The 16,998-nt window shown below is 50.8% G+C and overlaps 3 protein-coding genes across 3 annotated transcripts; 1 reads left to right on the forward strand and 2 right to left on the reverse strand.

Moving 5' to 3' along the window:
* Positions 1-4,065: 4,065 nt before the first annotated feature.
* LOC128277784 (uncharacterized) lies at positions 4,066-6,710 on the reverse strand. Its single transcript, XM_053016310.1, has 2 exons — positions 6,479-6,710; positions 4,066-6,385 (listed from the first exon to the last, which is right to left on the reverse strand). The coding sequence occupies exons 1-2, from the start codon at positions 6,562-6,564 to the stop codon at positions 4,192-4,194; spliced, it is 2,280 nt and encodes a 759-aa protein (XP_052872270.1). The 5' UTR covers positions 6,565-6,710; the 3' UTR covers positions 4,066-4,191.
* Positions 6,711-6,832: 122 nt separating this feature from the next.
* On the forward strand, positions 6,833-7,729 carry LOC128267226 (eukaryotic translation initiation factor 3 subunit K). The gene is made up of 2 exons (XM_053004025.1): positions 6,833-6,977; positions 7,095-7,729. Exons 1-2 carry the CDS (start codon positions 6,907-6,909, stop codon positions 7,687-7,689), a joined length of 666 nt encoding a protein of 221 aa, XP_052859985.1. The 5' UTR covers positions 6,833-6,906; the 3' UTR covers positions 7,690-7,729.
* A 96-nt stretch (positions 7,730-7,825) lies between these two features.
* Positions 7,826-8,470, reverse strand: LOC128267402 (uncharacterized). Its single transcript, XM_053004230.1, has one exon. The coding sequence runs from the start codon at positions 8,408-8,410 to the stop codon at positions 7,832-7,834; it is 579 nt and encodes a 192-aa protein (XP_052860190.1). The 5' UTR covers positions 8,411-8,470; the 3' UTR covers positions 7,826-7,831.
* Between the last annotated feature and the right edge of the window lie 8,528 nt (positions 8,471-16,998).

Below are 16,998 nucleotides of genomic sequence, written 5' to 3' on the forward strand. Positions count from 1 at the left end.
CGATTAAGGTCCCTTCCGTCCCTTCCGAGTGCTGAGGTGTCCATTTTTCACACCCCCACACAACGAACTTGATATGCGTGGGAAACGAATTTACTCGCAGTCTTCATTTTTCTCATCACTTTGGGCTGTTAGTGGCCCTCCCAACAAATCATGTGACCAGAGTCGCTCGCCATCTTTCGGGTTTGCCTCATAACTATTTATATATTTTCCGGAATTCATTCGCTTAGTAGTTAGAAAAAGATTCATCAAACACACAAGAAATCCAGAGAAGGCTTCCAAGATTCTTCTGCCGGTCGTAAAGCGCTTTCTGTTGAATGGCGCTCCTTGGCAACAATCGCAATCGAACAGAACCACATTGTTTTCTTTATCGTTAACATGGCACATAATGCGCATTACAAGTATTGCTAAGTGCTTCAGGCCCAGTCTGTGGCTTAGGGTATCGCATGTGCCATCTTATTGCACATTTTACATCCTCTGTCGTAAAATGTAAGCCCCCCTTTTACGGACACTGCAACAAAAATGCACCGGAGCCGAGCGATTGGGGACGACCGCCATTGTGCTCTTGGGGCGGAGTGGACAATTTATTGACCGTAAACAATGGCACACAATTGACAAATACAATCGGGCCCGCACATCGAGTCCTCCCCGGGCCAACGGCACATAAAATTGCACATTGCATATCGATGCATCCAGTGTCGGTGCATCGGTGCTAGCCTTTCCGAGTTGAAATCCTCCGCTGTTCCGGCCCGACGGTTAGTGTGGCAGTAAAATCAAACGTAAACCAAAGGGGACTCTGGTTCGGATGTTACCGTTACCCGGGGGTCGGCTCGGACTCGGACGAGTGTGCCCTACATGTTAAACAGCGGTCTTCGGCGGTAGCGGCAGAAATCAATTCCTGGACCGACTTCCAACTCCCTAGGAAAATTCCGCTTTGTTTGCTTGTGGTACGTTTGATGCCGGGGCACCAGGGATAGGTACACACGCTGGAAGCTGGCAATAAAATGCGAGATTTTATTGCCGCTTGCCAAGTGTACGATGACAAAAGTAGTAGTAACAGCGGCGCGCTTTGAAACAACTTTTAAGCCCTGACCCTCCCCCCGTTGGAAAGACTGAGAACGTTTTATGTTGCCATTCGGGTCGCCTTTAATCTTTTGCCGACAGAACGCAAAAGTCCTTCGCATCGCTCGAGAGCACTCGACAACACATCAAACGAATCGCTTCCGATTCTGCCACCGATATGTAGACGAGAAAGGTTACAAGAAAACGGTTGGCGAAAGGGAATGCCTTGCCTATAGCGAACGGAGAAACTATTTTGAATGGAGACTCTTCTGGCAGTAGTGGGTTAACAACAGTTGCCTTGGCCAGAGTTTAATCGTTGATTTTATTGTAATTCTCTTATAAACATTTCTAAAACGGATTTTGCACGAATGCATCTTATTGCCTAGCCGTGCGGTCTCCTAACTTCTTCGACTTTCCCTATTTCCGGAGCGCCAGTTCAGCTACAGAAAGACGGAAAAGCAACGCAAAACTAGTGAAGAATGTGGCTTTGATCTCCAGAAGGGTGCGATTCTTTGATATTTTTAAACGCAGGATAAAAGAAGCAATTGAAAACATTCAAGTGAACCGACGAGATAGGGTAGCAACCACACAAACATTTGCTGGAGGCATTCCATTTCCTTGCGACTCTTCACGTACGTTTTGTCTACAAGGAGAGGTTTAGTGTTCAAACCATAAATGAAGTGAGTAAATGAAGCCACAAAGTACCCTCAGTCAGAAGCAAGGTAACATTATTGACTAGACAACTAAAAAACTTTTTTGTTATTGCAAATATTCAAAGATATTTCTTATTGAATGACTTTCAAGAAAGTTACGAGAAAAAGAATGCACATAAGCACTTTTCGGGAAACCGTCCCAGTGACAAACAGGTAGAAACCACCATCAAGCAAACACCGAAACCGTAGGGAACGTAATTTTCAGGTCGTTGTAAGTTTTGTGCATGGTCTCTGACGGTTCGAGAAGTCGGGATTGTTTGTGTGGCCCTAGCTGCTGACCGCATCTAGCGCATGCAATGGATGGTTCCATAAGCCACAGCCACGTTTGGCACGGTCCCGGTGGCTTTCAAGTGAGCTACCCGAAACCGTTAGAAGCAGGAAATTAAACCAAATGGATACCGGATACGAAACAAGCCAAACACGGCGGAACGGGCCAGCACCGGCAATCCTGTGTTCGGTCAACCATTGTTGAAGCTCGTGTGGCTCGGTCATGCTGAAAGGGTTATTTAACGGTGGCGAAAGGCCATTTCTGTCAGAGTCCGGTGGCCGATATTCAAAAAAGGGTGCCTCTGGCAGAGCGTGAAGATTCGCCAGGAGTTTGTGCCGGAAGTGAAACGTAATCGTGTGTAAAGTTATCAGCAGCCCGTAGAAGGTTGACTTCTGACAATTATGTAACTAAACTGCTACGAAGGTGGCAAGCGAAGCCAAGTATGAAAAAGGTTTGGTGCACAAATTTGGTGACGATTTTCTACCTGATGGAGGCGCCTAGTAGTTCAAGTTTCGGACCTCCCCCGTCACCCACCGCATAGGCGATCGGATTGCACTTATTCAGTACCAACAATATATCAAATCAGCATGTCACACCGAAGCTGTGACCGAGAACAATTCTCTTCAATTATTCTACATAATTTGCATCGCCTATCGGTTGCCCGGTATCATGTCTCATCAGCGCCACCGAATCGATTACTCTCCAATCACCGACCGACCGATAAACAATCCGATGCCGATGCGATCCACCCATGAGCCCAGCTAAATCCCCCTCCCGAAACGCTCGAACGCTCCTCCGCTAGATTTATGCATTAATTAATCTAATTTGTATTTATGAATTAATAAACAGGGAGCGCTGCGACACAACCTGACCTGACAAAGCCCTCCTCTTATCGGGTGCGATAATGGAGAGAAATCGACACTCGGCGACTAGCCGAGGAGCATAAGCTTGTTGCTGTTTTAATCAGCACAGTCAATCGGCATCGGTGCTCGCGGCCAATTATATGCTGCAGCTGGCAAGCGCCCCCCGGCAGCACGAGCGTAAGCAATTTCACTCCATTACCGCCAGTGGAATCTCTGTTCGATGAGTCAGCAATTCAGCATTAATGCTTTAAATTTGGTGCACTGAGCCAAGCAGCAACGATTTGGGATACTCTAAGCTCTACGCTGCAGGTTTGCTAAGTATATTTGCTCGGCAAAAAACGAGAGACCATTGCGCTGTACCCGCGCTAATTGGAAAAGGATTTGCACCGGAATTTGCAATCTACACCAGAACGTTCCCGGACAACCCAGGATCGTTCGGCACAGGAATACATAATTGTTGCGCAGGTAGCTATTTCACGGTTCGGTGCGCGATTCATTGTGCAATTATTTTCAGGTGAATTAATAACAGAACCGTCAGAGGTGGGCCTACAACACACGCTGCTGCTGGAAGCGTCAGCATGTCTGAGGGCTGCAACGCACGCGGCATTTCGAATTAATTCGTGCACAACATCAATGCTGATGCAACAGATCATGTGTGGTACGGAGATAAAAAATAGATTCTTGTCAGTAGCATCAAAGCGCCATTGGCGCATCATTCGCAGACCTCTGGCCAACTGCGGTTCAATCAGCTGAAGAAAGCGATGCCTGCTCTGATTCAATTGCACTACCAAAAAAGTGTCGGTGTACGTAAAAGTACGTAATAAAGCGGTCTGTGTGTGACCCGCAAAATTCCCACGGCAATATGATACACTAATTGGCCCAACAGGAGAATACCTTCCCCTTGTCCTTATCAGGATCCGAGCGCAATCACTACCGACGTAAGCGCCCCGATAATTAAAATAATTTACTAGATGCTGCTGTTTCTATGGGGCGTTCGTTCCATCAAAAGTCAGCAACGAAACCCAGCGACTTTGTCCACCGTTTCAAGATAAGCGATCGAAACTGGCAAGCGGTCTGTTACCGATAACGGTTGTCAATGTGAGATTCGAATTTCTTTGCATTTAAGCTAGAATCACGGTTGGCCATTCATGGAACAGGAAAAATCTTTATTGTTATTGCTGCTTATCGCCCTCCGCTCGGCTTTCGGCGGGTAATGAACAGTTGTTTTGTGATAAACGGTTCTACCATACCCTCTTCTAAACTATTAGGACTCTAAAGGTACGGGCTACTATTGCTGGGAGTGCTGCTCGTCTTTTGGCGCTTTCGAGTGGCCGGTAGCCGGGCCGTGCAGCGGTTTGTAAATGCCAAGCGTTTTGAGCAGTGCGGTCGGGCACGGATCGCGGCCACGGAACCGTCGGAACACCTCCGCCGGATGGCAACCGCCACCGAGCGCGAGAAACGTTTCCCGGAACCGTCGGCCCACTTCCTGGCGTAGTGTCGGTTCTTTCGCTTCGGCGAACGCACTGTACACGTCTGCCGCAATCATCTTCGACCAGATGTGACTGTAATAGGCCGCTCCCCAGTCGCCGGAGAAGATCGGCAGCAGCGAACACGGATGCGCATCCTTGCGATCAAGCTCAAACGTGTGATACCGCGGGTAGAGCTGACGCACGACATCGAGCCAATAGTCGCTCGTTAGGTGTAGCTGCAGATCGAGCTGCGAATGGTACAGCTCCCGACACAACCGATAGCCGGCCAGGTGCGTCCGGCGCCGTTGAATCGCTTCGATGCACGGTTCCGGAAGCGCATTCCCGTTGGTGTAGTGCGACGAGATGGCGCGGATCGTGTCGACATCGTGCAGGAGGTGCGTAAACACGTGCCCCGACACCTCCACCGCGTCCCACTCAATGTTCGAAAGACCGGCCACATCGCTGTACCGGCACTCGGTGAGCAAATGCTGCAATCCCCGGCCGAACCGATTGAACAGAGTCTGCAAATCATCGGGCGTCAGCAGCGACGGTTTGCCGTACAACGGAGCGGCGAAGTTACAAATCAGTGCCGCGAGGGGACGTGCATTGGCCGCAACGCTCCGATTAACGATGCCCACCATCCAGCCTGCGTTGCCGGCTATCAAAAGTTTCTCATTCTCGCGAGAGTAAAAGTCCGTATAGAACCCAGCGATCGGTTCCGACTGACCAGGAGATCCCCCTTCCAGACGGGCATCAAACACGTCATAAAAGTGAACATCCTCATGCCACACATCGACGCCCTCCCGTTCGACGATCCTGATGCCGAACAGTTGCTCCGCCAGCCGGAACATTCCGCTGAGCACGGTCGGAAGTGGAAAGTAGTCCTTCAGGGCTTCCGGATCGTACTGGTGGATCGTGGCCAGATGACGCCGCTTCCAGTACGGCACATCGTAGATATCGAGTGGCCCGCGAAAGCCATTTTCTCCCGAAAAACGCTGCAGCGCACCGAGCTCCTGTTCGGCCGCGGGCCGAGCATAACGCAGCAGTTCGTCCAACGCGTTGCTGACTGCATCGACCGTGCCGGCCATTTTTGTTTCCATCGACATGTGCACGTAGCTTTCGTAGCCGAGCAGCTTCGCCTGGCGCTTCCGGAGCGACCGGATCGCCTCAAGATGCGAACTGTTCTCGAGCGATTTGTCCGTGTGGATGGAACATTTGCGCGTATCTGCCTGCCAGAGGTTCCAGCGGTGCGTTCGATCGGGACAGTGCTCGAGAAAGCTGGCCACAACCGGGGGCTGAAGCGTAATTTTCCACGGACCTTTTAGCGCCTGACTAGGGTCGGTCGCCAGTGACTGGAGCACCGTCGGTGGGAATTCCTTCATCAGTGCCGGGTCACTGATGACCTGTTGGAACTTTTTCACCGCCACATCCCGCTTGTTCTGAAATTTGTTCCGCTCCTGGGACAGCTTTTCAAGAATTTCGTTCAGTTCAGCTTTCGACGAGCCGTCCACTTCAATACCGCTTAGTTTGGCCTCGAGAACGTACTTCTGAAGCAGCCGGTGCTCCTCACTGGTCGCCAGCGGGTCTATCGTGTCCTTCGCGTGAGCGGATTGGGTTCCAGCTTCGAGGGCGCCTTTCAGTGTGGTGTAAATAGGAACACTGTTGAACTTGGCCCGCCGGGCGCTCCGGGCGCGCTCGTGTATCGTCATGTAGCTTTTCGTCGGAAGCCGAGAGCTGCTGCCTAGGTAGAGCGTCTTCGCAATGCCCCAGGTGGTCTCTAGCGGGGCTCCGGTCGCTTCCAGCGGTAGTATGACGTCTTTTATCACGTCCTCCAAGGGCGGTCCGGGTGAACCGAGTCGTTCTTCGAGCGTTTTAACACTTTTCTCGGCCGCGATAGCTTGCTGACCGATTGCTGCGACACATTTCTCGATGGTCGCATTGTTAAACTCTGGCAAACCGTTGGCGCTCGAAAGAGGATTCTTTTCCGGCAGATCTTCGCCGATTTCCGGAACGCTGCAAAATATCAAACGGAGAGAGTCACAAGACGTAGGCTTACATACATTTTCAGGCACCTGTGAGACTAAGGAAGCAGTTTCGGACACTTACAGCACGATGTATCCGTTTCGCCGGGGGTTGGCAAACAAATTAGTTCGTGTCAGCAGCAAACGTTTTCCACAGAACGTCACAGCCATTGTGGTGTCTTTTATTCACTTTCAACTTATTCATTCAATTTTCGCATGTCGTTTTCAACCGCACCACACCGGTAACTTTATTACAAGCTGACGAGGTGTAAAATTCACGATTCAGTTACTGCGCCACACCGAGGATTTCTTTCTCTTGTTTACGTAAAATCGGGAGACCGGGAATCGGACATTACAACATCGCGGTTCCGTTGACAGCCCAACTCGAACTGTCAAACTATCCCATGAAACGTCAAACACGCAAACGTCAAAGCCTTTCGCGTTGTTTCACGCTTTCACGTTTCACTATTTGCCGTGATTCTTCGAATTAAAACCTGAAATTCGGCTGCAAAAATGGTGCATTACGTGAAAATGGAAGATGGCAAGGTGATGCCGATTCAGGAGATGCTGAAAAGCATCGAACGGTGCGTATGAAAGGACGAAATATCATCTCCATCCTGGTGCCGAATCTACAAGGCTTTTGTTTACGTTGCTGCTCTTCGACTCACCCTTACTTTTTGCTGTTGGCCGTGAATTTGTAGGTACAATCCGGAGCACCTGAAGGTAATCGAGGCGTACGTTGAGGAGCAGGCGCGTGAAAATCAGTACGATCTGGAGGCCAATCTAGCCTGCCTTAAGCTGTACCAGTTCAACCCGCATCTGCTAAACTTGGACATCACGTACATCATTCTGATGAAAGCGCTCACCAATTTCCCGCACACCGACTTTGTGCTGTGCAAATGCTTGTTGCTTCCGGCGCAGATGAACGATGAGATGGTGAAGGAGATCATCTATCTGGCCGATATTCTGGAAAAGTGTGACTTCTCGCTCTTCTGGTCGCGCGTGGGCAAAAACCCGGAAAACTATCAAAAGATCAGTGGCTTCTACGACTCCATTCGCAAGTTTGTGTGCCACGTCGTGGGCATTACGTTCCAGACGATCGACCGTGGCTACCTGATGCGGCTGCTGGGAAACGTGGAAGATAATGTGCTCCGCGGCTGGCTCAAACGCTATGGCTGGAAGGAGGAGGGCAATTTCGTGACCATCGCCACGCAGGAGGACAGCATCAAAACGAAGCACATTACCGAGAAGATTGACTTCGAAAATCTGGCCCCATTGATGGCCAACTGCCTCTAAGTAGGAGTTTGGAGAAATAAATTGCTTTCTTTAACTTGAACTCTTCGACTGAATACTTGTTACAGTTAATCAATTGGGATGATTTTATTGATCCGCTCGACACTACTTAATCTTAAATGCTAGTAACATCCGCCCGCCCTCTCTATTCTATTTCAATGACGGCTCCCACCTTCGTGAATGCTTCTTTCAGCTTCTCTGCTTCCTCCTTGGGAATATCTTCCTTGACGAGTGTGGGCGCACTCTCGACAAACTTTTTCGCCTGCACCAAATTCATGCCCTCGAGCAGGTTCTTTACTTCTTTGATTAACGCCACCTTCTGTTTATCGTCGAATTTTACCAGCTTCACTTTGAACGTGGTTTTCACAACCTTTGGAGCAGCCTCTTCTTCGTCAACCGCGGCCGGAGCAGGACCGCCGGCGAAGGCACCGAAACCCATCGCGGGCATCATGGCCGTGTCGGGAAGATTAAGCTTGCGCTTCAGCAGGGTGCTCAACTCGGACACTTCGAGCAGATTCAGTTTCGCAATGCTATCGACGATCAACACTAGCTTCGGATCAACCGGCTTCTCCGTTCCTTCGGGTACCGGTATCGTGAGTTTGTCTGCTCCGGCTGAAGCCACCGCGGCCTCAACATTCCGTGCGACACCGGTAGCAATGTACCGGTTGCGTTGGCCGATTTGGGCGAAACGGTACGCTGCTCTTAAGCTGAACATTTTGATCATAAAAACTACAATATCCTAACAAAATCGTTCCTTTACACCGAATTTTGCGGCATGCGGAGCTCGTGTTTTGACAGTTGTTGTTACATAAGTGTCAAACTGGTCCAGTGCTGCCATTTGTCTCCACCCGTCATAGTATACAATTGATAAAAATATATTAAATTATGTTTTCTATTAATAAAATAACTTAAGTTATGACTTTTTTACTTTTATGTTAAGTGAAAGAGTTTTCAATGCCAATCACACAATGTAATAAAACCCATATTTGTCACGGTTTCAGTGGTAGTCATTTTCTGTCTCTTTCAGAAACCGTTGATCACATTCAAAGCCAAGCATCAACTGTCAAACTGCATCATACCAACGCCATTCGCGAAACAAACGGCTTGAAAATCGTAACGAACTCAGTGTGCGCTGAATTGTTCATTGGTTAATTCTGTGTTTTTGATTGTTGTGTAGCACATTGTGTTTCTAAACGTTGAGTCCATAAACTTGACAATTGTGCAATCGTGAAATTTATATTGTAACAATATGAGCTGCAAAGGAAAACGATCGTCGGTCAGTGTTTAGGGGTCAGTACCGAAGATGCAAACGTACTAATGTTCCTTGCACGCCATCATTGCAGATTCTGAAAAAACCAACCAATCATCAACCAGCCATTTTGGGGCCAAGCAGTAACGAAAATGGTAGTCCTACAGCTCCATGTTTGAGTGTTTGCAAAAGTGGTAAAAAAATTGGATTCCATCATAAAAAGTCCATCAAGTGCGTGACAAAAGATAAACAAACGGCGCTCGCGCTTCTGCATGCATTCTAATGTTTTTGATTTTCGGTTTTAGGGAGTTTGATGTTGGTGAAAATACCGCAACAATATGGGGCAATTCGTACGAAGTTTCCGCTGATGGCACCTCTCCAAGGAACGCTATCGACGACACCACGCTGACCAATGGACATGATCAGTCGAAGCCCAATCCACAGAACAAAGAAAATGTTGCCTGCACTGTAGCGCAGTCCTCCGTAGATATCGCCGTTTCATATCCTAGTCCTGAGACCACCCCGGACAACACCTGGGACCTTTCCATTACGATCGCGGACGATGAAAGGCGACGAATACGCAGCGATAACTCCGTTTGTGCCTCGCAAAGTCTAAACACGACGGAGCGCTTGATGGTTGAACCACCGTGTACGCAGCCTCCTGCGTTGGCAAAATCCATGAACAAAGTGCAAGCGATCGACGTAAGTCCGATGAAGTTGCACGTCTCACAAACGGCAGCCGTGAAATCTCCCCGCAAAATGATCTATTACAATCCGCAGGAAGAGTTGCTTGTTAATATAGCCGACGTTCCGCCCGAAGCTGTCAATCGAGTCGAGCAGCAGACGCGGGGTAAAGGACCGGAGCAAAACACAAATCTTACTTGTTTCCAACCGAACGATGATTACAGCGCCAAACATAGCATGCTGGGCAATGTTTCAGAAACGTGGAATTCGCATCCGCAGGCAGCGTTTCGAATGAAACAGTCGCGCCCCTCATTCGATACCCTAGCGGGCGCCAGTTCCGATTTCGACAACACAGTCGCAGTAACCAACACCGTTGCAAAACTGCTCGAAGATTGCCCCATGGACATGGAGCTGGATGAGTCAACGGTGACTGATGTGAAGCTACCGACAAACGCACTGTCCCGTGCCCGTCCTTCCTTCCTTCCATCGGACTGGCGAAGGCGAAGTTGTGCAATGGAAGAGGAACAAACCGAAACGACAAACACGCCCCTGAAGGGTAACAAGAATGAAACCCTTTCATCCGCGCACCGCTTGGTAAACGACCCTGTACCGATGGATATTTTGTCGCCCCTGGAAGGACGGCCAGCTGTGGAAAACTTCACGCCAGACAATTTTTCGATCTCCGGCGACGACATCCAGCAATCGGTGGCCGCAAATAGAAGGTCCAGTGTGAAGTCTAGTGGCCTACCGATGGATTTTGGAATCTCAACGATGAGCTTGAAGTTATCACCGAACTCGCCGAAACCGTCGACCGCAGTTGGACGACCAAAAATTTTACGCCCAAATTTTCCATTCACTACACTCCACAATGCGGCAAACAGCAACCAGAAACCTGAGCCTACCGAGAGAGACATTCCTGTGCGTCAGCCAGATTACCGAGAAACGATTCTCACTGCAACGGAAATGGATGAAACGAAGCAAGTTGAGTCGGAACGTGTCGAATCGCTTGCTCCAATGGACGTGACACATGTGGAGCAATCAAACCTCACTGCGATGGAACCGAAGCGACCATCTCGGGCGACCGTTCACCAACCGGCAAACATGTCGGACGACGATGAAGCGATTCTCGCTGCAGCTTCTCAACCCCATACCACAGTCCTCAGCCGAGAAACGATGCAGCTGAGCCACCGTTCTCCTCCAACGGGCACTGCCAAGCAAGAAAAGCGTCACACTGTGTATGATCAGCCGTTGATCGATGAAACGCTGGCAGACCTGACACTCGATCGGAAGCGTGCCACAACTCATGAGCCTGTAACGATGAGTGAAACGAACAGAACTACAGCAAGTGAAGTGAAACACAACACCGTCGCCGATAAGACGGTAAGCGAGGAGCAAATGACCTTACAAGAGCCTCTCGGGATCACTTCGAACGTTATCCATCCTTCGGCGTCCCGGCAAACGATCTTTTGCAACGAAAGTATGGTCATGGATGGCAACGACCCAACCATTTCTCGGGGCACTTCGATTGCTTGTGTGGTTTACAGTGAGAACATCGGCTCGCTAAGCGTACACGCCGAAAACAAAGCAACCTCGGTGGACCCGAAGATCGCACGTGTCACCGTACACGATCCGGAACCGTGTGTGTTGGACTCGTTTCAAGAAGTGGCGAAAAGCTCGAGCCAACCCTACGAGCATCACGCGATCAGAGATCGACGAGCGACCACGTATGTGGCGGTGGCGATGGATGAGGAACCACTCGAAAATGAGACTCCCAACGAAGATGGCCAAGGCTGTCTTCCGATAATAAACGAAACTAATGAAGAACGTTCCGTTCGTTTACCTGGTCCACCGTTCAGAGCAACTTTGCACCAGCGGGAACACATGGAAGAAACCAAACCGAACGAACAGGATGCCGACGGACGTATGGAGCTCACAACCTGTTGCAGGTCCAGCCTGCACGAAGAGTCGGAATCGGCGGTACCTAATCCTTCTGAGGGCCGAACTCGATGCACCACTTTTCAGCGTATGGCAATGGACGAAACAAAAGTGGTCGATCATCACAGCGAGGACAAACAGTCCAAAATCTCGCGAAAAACAATCTGTTGTCGAGATGAAATGGACGAAACGTGCGCCGAATCGACAGCTGCTGTTTCTGCGATGGAAGAAATGTTGGACGTGCCATTGACAAAGCCGGTGTCCATGGGGAACTCTAGTTTCATGCCAACTTTCGAGAAGGTAATGAGCAATGCAAATATTATTGTAGGCGAACAAAATCTAAATCTGCACTGCGGGAAGGTTGCTTCGAAAATGGCATGCGAATATACAGGACAGGATACGGAGTATCTGTCAACTGTAGACATTCTTCGGAGCGATGTTCCGAGAATGATGAACCAAACGAACGTTTTATCGTCGGTTGGTAATTCACCTATGAACATGTCCCCAGCAGTCGTGATCGATCTAAGCAAGAATAATACTCGGACGACGGTTAAAGAGCCTGCGGTTGTTGCGCCTGTGCAACGATCACGCCAATCGATCTACCAACCGTGTGACATGGAACAAACCGTGCCGGTGAACTTGGTCGTTACGCAGCGAAAAGAGGACCGAAAGTGCGAACCGGAATCGGAATCGGTGCAACGAAGTTCCGTCCTGCGCATGATCGTCCAACAGACACCGAAGGAAGATATGGAAGGGTTTTCGATACTCACGGACGATGACGATCGCGGAATGATTGGAGCGATCGTTAATCAAAACCCATCGAAGAAGCCTCGCGCTACGGTTTTCTTTACAGAGGCCGCAGGACGAATGGACGAAACGGCTACAGCAGATGCAGATCGTCACCAACTGAGGGATGATAATGGACTAACGGGCCACGACGTGGTGGCAATGGAAGAGGCCACATGCGTGCTGCCAAAAGGCCATCATTTAGCCTACAGTACGGCGGATGGCAATCGACCATCACCCTTGAGTGTCGGACAACGCAAAAGTAGCGTATGTATGGAGGAAACGTTGGCTCCGTCTGACGTTCGAATCGAGCGAGGTGGGTCCAGGTTCGATGACGACGAAGACCACCGCGGGACGATCTGGCCTAAGAAGGATGCAATGGACACAACAAAGGTCAATCTTGAAGCACCCGGGAAGGATCAGCAGGTGAAGGCCCGCCCTCGGCAAACCATATTGATTCCGCAGGACATGGAAATAGAGGAACACGAACAGGAACCGGAACCGGTGGTAAAAGAGGAATCTTTTTGCCTTCCGATGCTGGTCCGAGAAACAACCGAAGATTGTGTGATTCGTTGCGCGCCATCTATGGCGCGCGCTGCTGGTCGTGCTTTGGCAAGCGGAATGTTTTCTACCGACGCTTTCGGGTTAACGGCGCACAAGTCGCTGTCGGACAGCGTGTCACGTATGACGATCACGAAGCAAGGCGATCAGCACAAGCAATGGTTAGCCGCACATCAACCCATCGACATTTCGGCATCGACCTCATACCTACGCACGGAACCGTCGGAGATTGGCAACATTTCTGGTCACACGATGAGTATGCGTGAGATTATTGATCCTTTGGCACTGGAGCGGCACGAGGTTTCGGGTGCCGTTGGCCACAGAGCGCAGGGCAACGCTACGAAGCAATCAAAATCGATCGCTCCCGAGCCTCCCGTAAGTGACGATGAGTTCTTCGACGCCGAAGCTGATCAGGGACACCCGGTTTCCGGGGAAGATACCTCACGTGCAGTCACAAAATCGCGTCAACTCCTGCAGTCGATGAAGTTTATCGATGTGGAACAGCTCGAGCACACACGACAACTCGAGTGCACAGCCAAACGGGTTCACGCACGGCTCGTTTCGTCCCCAATCGTTGAACGCTCCGAAAAGGACCCGTTGCACGTCACACAGCTGGTGCATCAACGAACCGCCGAGCAAATGACACCACAAGGACCCTCGACGAAGAAAACGCGCGTTTCTCAATCAGCACAAGCCACCGCCGCCGGCAATCACGGCCAAGAAGCCGTAAACAGCACGGCCCCGTACGAACCGGAAATGGTGCTGATCAAGCAGGAAACGGAAGAATTGGCGTCGGTAGGCACTGAAGTCGTGCGCCCGTCACAGACCCTCATCCTCGATCCGTCCGTGTTCGAGATCGACGAGGAAGATCTGCTCGACGACGAATCAAAACTGCCTTCACTAACCGACGATCATCTCGGGGTGTACGAGTGCGGGCCTCAAGAGTCGGATTCCGATTCGGAACGCTCATCCCAAGCCGCCCAACCAAACCGTCTTCCTTCGAAGGATGTTTCCTACTATAGGGACTTTGCGAACGTCACTCTTAACGGTCTGGAGCCAGCGAGCTCGGATGAGGAAGACGAACCGGCGCTGGTGGCCGCAGTACGGCAAATGCAGCAAGAGCAAGGGCAGGACCCTGTTGTGGTCGAGGTTGGCGAGTGCATCACAATCAGTGACGATTCCACCACGGAGCCATTGGCCGTATCGGGCGTTCGTGCGGCGGTGTCTGGCCGTGTGCTGGAATCGTCCCTGGCTAGCGAGTTTCTTGAAGAGCTGCGTCTAAAGTATCCCTCCAAACCACTGCAGCCCTGTTGCGGAAAACGGGGCGATTGTCTGTGCCGTGCGAAGCGAAAACTGGAACGACAGACGAAACGAAACGAAGAAATATGGCAACGGTGGCACAACAAGTTGGAGGAGCTTCGCCGGCCACCGACCACGAATTCTGTGGAGGAGAAATGGGACGAGTTGTGGTGGCAAATCAGCCAAATCGACTTCGACATGGTCCCGAGGCGTCGACCAGAAGCGTCGACCAGTGGAAAACCTACGCCTCCGATTCGAACGATTTTTCCTCCACCGTTCTGCGGCATGTACCCCGAAACGCCGGATCCTGTGTTCTTGATACGAAACTTCCGGCAGTAAGTGTTGTTTTTTGGTGTTTTTCCACCCGTCTTTTCACCGATTATCTTACGTTTTGCGCTTTTCCATTTTGCTCGCAGGGGGCTCGCGGAGCAACGTCAGGCGAACAATGATCGTTCTCCGGGTGCTAATTTACCGACAGTGCCACGCATTACCAAGCTGATCGGCAACAAACTGGCCACTGAAACTCGCTGGAAGTTGGATCACTCGGAGGAGATGCTACTCGATCACCTTGTGCTACGCCATCGTACGCTCCGGAGTGTCACGATCACGATACAGTTCGAGCCAGAGTCGGTGCAACAGGAACGACTGCGACAGCTGGGGCTCGGCCAGGAGGAGGCGGAGGATCATCGCGTCGAGCGCATCCAGGTGGAGGAGTGCCTTCGGGAGTACGTCCACACGCCGAAGTTGCTGCTGGCGCACATCCACTTTATTCAGCTGACCAAGCAAACCACAGAACAGACACTCCTCAGCACGTACCGAACGGCCGGTTCGCTGATGGGCCTGTGGCGGCACTTTCACGACTTGTTGGGGCGCGTCTTTGAGGCCGTCAATCGATTGGTCACCATCGTAGACAACGCCGGTGCACTGCTATCGTACGATGTGTAAGAGAAACCCTTCGGGCGGTCAGGAACCGTCTTGCCTATCTTTAAAATGCGTTAACTCGACCCGACCGACTCGACTGTTTTGCTTTCTTTTTCTCGACCGATACCTAGGACACTGGAGCGGTTCTGCGTGAAGAAATTGTTCCGGCGGACCGATGAAGACGGCTTCCTCGAATCGAATGCGGTGCTGGTACACTTCACCTCGCTGGCAGGCATCGGTGCGTCGGGTGTAGGCTTCAAACATCCGTTTCCGGATGCGTTCCATTTACTACCATCGGCGCCGATCGTTGACGATCAAAGCACCGGGACAGGCAACGGCCTCGGCAACGCCCGTTCCGGACTAATGTTTCTCGAGTGTTTGCTCTGGAACGTCTCGAAGCAGTACGAAACGTGAGGAACCGAGCAAGGGGATTCTGAGTTTTGTTTTGTAATTTTATTATCTGTAACTAATTTTATAGCTGTAATTTAAAGAAAATATATGTTTTATAATGCAATCAGGGACTTTGAGCTGTAATAGCCTAACATTCGTCTCTTTTCAATCAGAGTGTGTATTGAGTCTTTCCTTACGAGGCTCATCGCAAAATCGCTGAATTAATCATGGAATCAGCATTCCGTATTTTGCACACATCCGGTTGTGGTTCGTCCGTCGCACTGCGTCCACTAATCGGTTTCTATGCAAAAGATTGGTCAATTCGAAGCCCGATAGTGCCTGAACTTGAGTGCAAAACATTCAGTTGGTGCTTAATACGGCTCTGACCGTCCAAATAATAAATAGGTAAATAATAAAAGGTTATGCTATTTATGCTACGGTTTCAATAAGTTTAAAAAATTGTATGTGAATTGTGGCCAACGGAAAGTTCCGCTCGCTATTGCGCCGTACTTTACGCTCGTCCCATCGGCTAGCGCGCCCCGACCGGCCGACGCAGTGTGCAACAATCGATGCAATTCGGCTTCGCGCGTTAGCTCGAGGGTCGAAACGTCAAACTTGGCATCCGTCCGTCAAGTGGACGAGCGAAGAAAAAGGTTAAAGAAAAGGAAAAAAATGTCTCTCTGGTTACTGGTTGAGCGGAGTGCAGGGTCCGACAAAATGTAATTATTTATCGTATAGGCAGTAGGACTTTTTGGTTTGCGTTTGCACCGCTCGGTAAGTACGGCCATCGGCCAACTGGTGGGCGTCCCAAAGTACGCCTGCTGCGACGCGGAAACACCGCGGTGGCGGCGGCAGCGGTGAAGCACCACTCGCTCGCAAGGGGCCTGCTGGTGATGCGCCCGCTACTGCGTATGCTTTTCGTGCATAGTTCCCGACTCTCCCGACATAGTGGACCGCCTTTTTGGCCACACTCAGCAGGGTCCCGTGCAAACCATTTCGCCAGCGGTAGCGTCGCAGCCCTCCGAAGTCGCGTTCAGTGAACCATCCGTGCGGGACCGCGGCGCGGGGCCACATACAGTTCCTACTCGCCTACTGCGAGCGGCATTGGTTTCGTGCACCGTAGAGCTGCACCATGAAGGCGGCCGTGGAAACGGCACTGGCAACGATTTCATGTTCCCTTTCCCTTGCCCGCCTTCATTCGGCGAGACGCCAAACCCCGAACCGTCTTCATCTGGACATCCCTTTTATTTTTCTTCTTCCAGCCACTTTCAGTGATCGACGATCGTGCGGGCGGATTAAAGTGAAGAACGTGAAAAACGAAAACAGGTGTGCAAACCGATCTCAGAACTCAGAACCGGAAGCCGTCGAGACGACGGCTTGGAAATGGCAAATCTGCACATCCGGTACAATTAGTGCGTGACCGGGGAGTGTTTCGCGAGCCGTGCTTGCACGGGACAGGAAGGAAAGAGCGGAGGGGTCGGGAGCGG

The sequence above is a fragment of the Anopheles cruzii genome, chromosome 2, assembly GCF_943734635.1.
Source record: "Anopheles cruzii chromosome 2, idAnoCruzAS_RS32_06, whole genome shotgun sequence".
Lineage (NCBI taxonomy): Eukaryota > Metazoa > Arthropoda > Insecta > Diptera > Culicidae > Anopheles > Anopheles cruzii.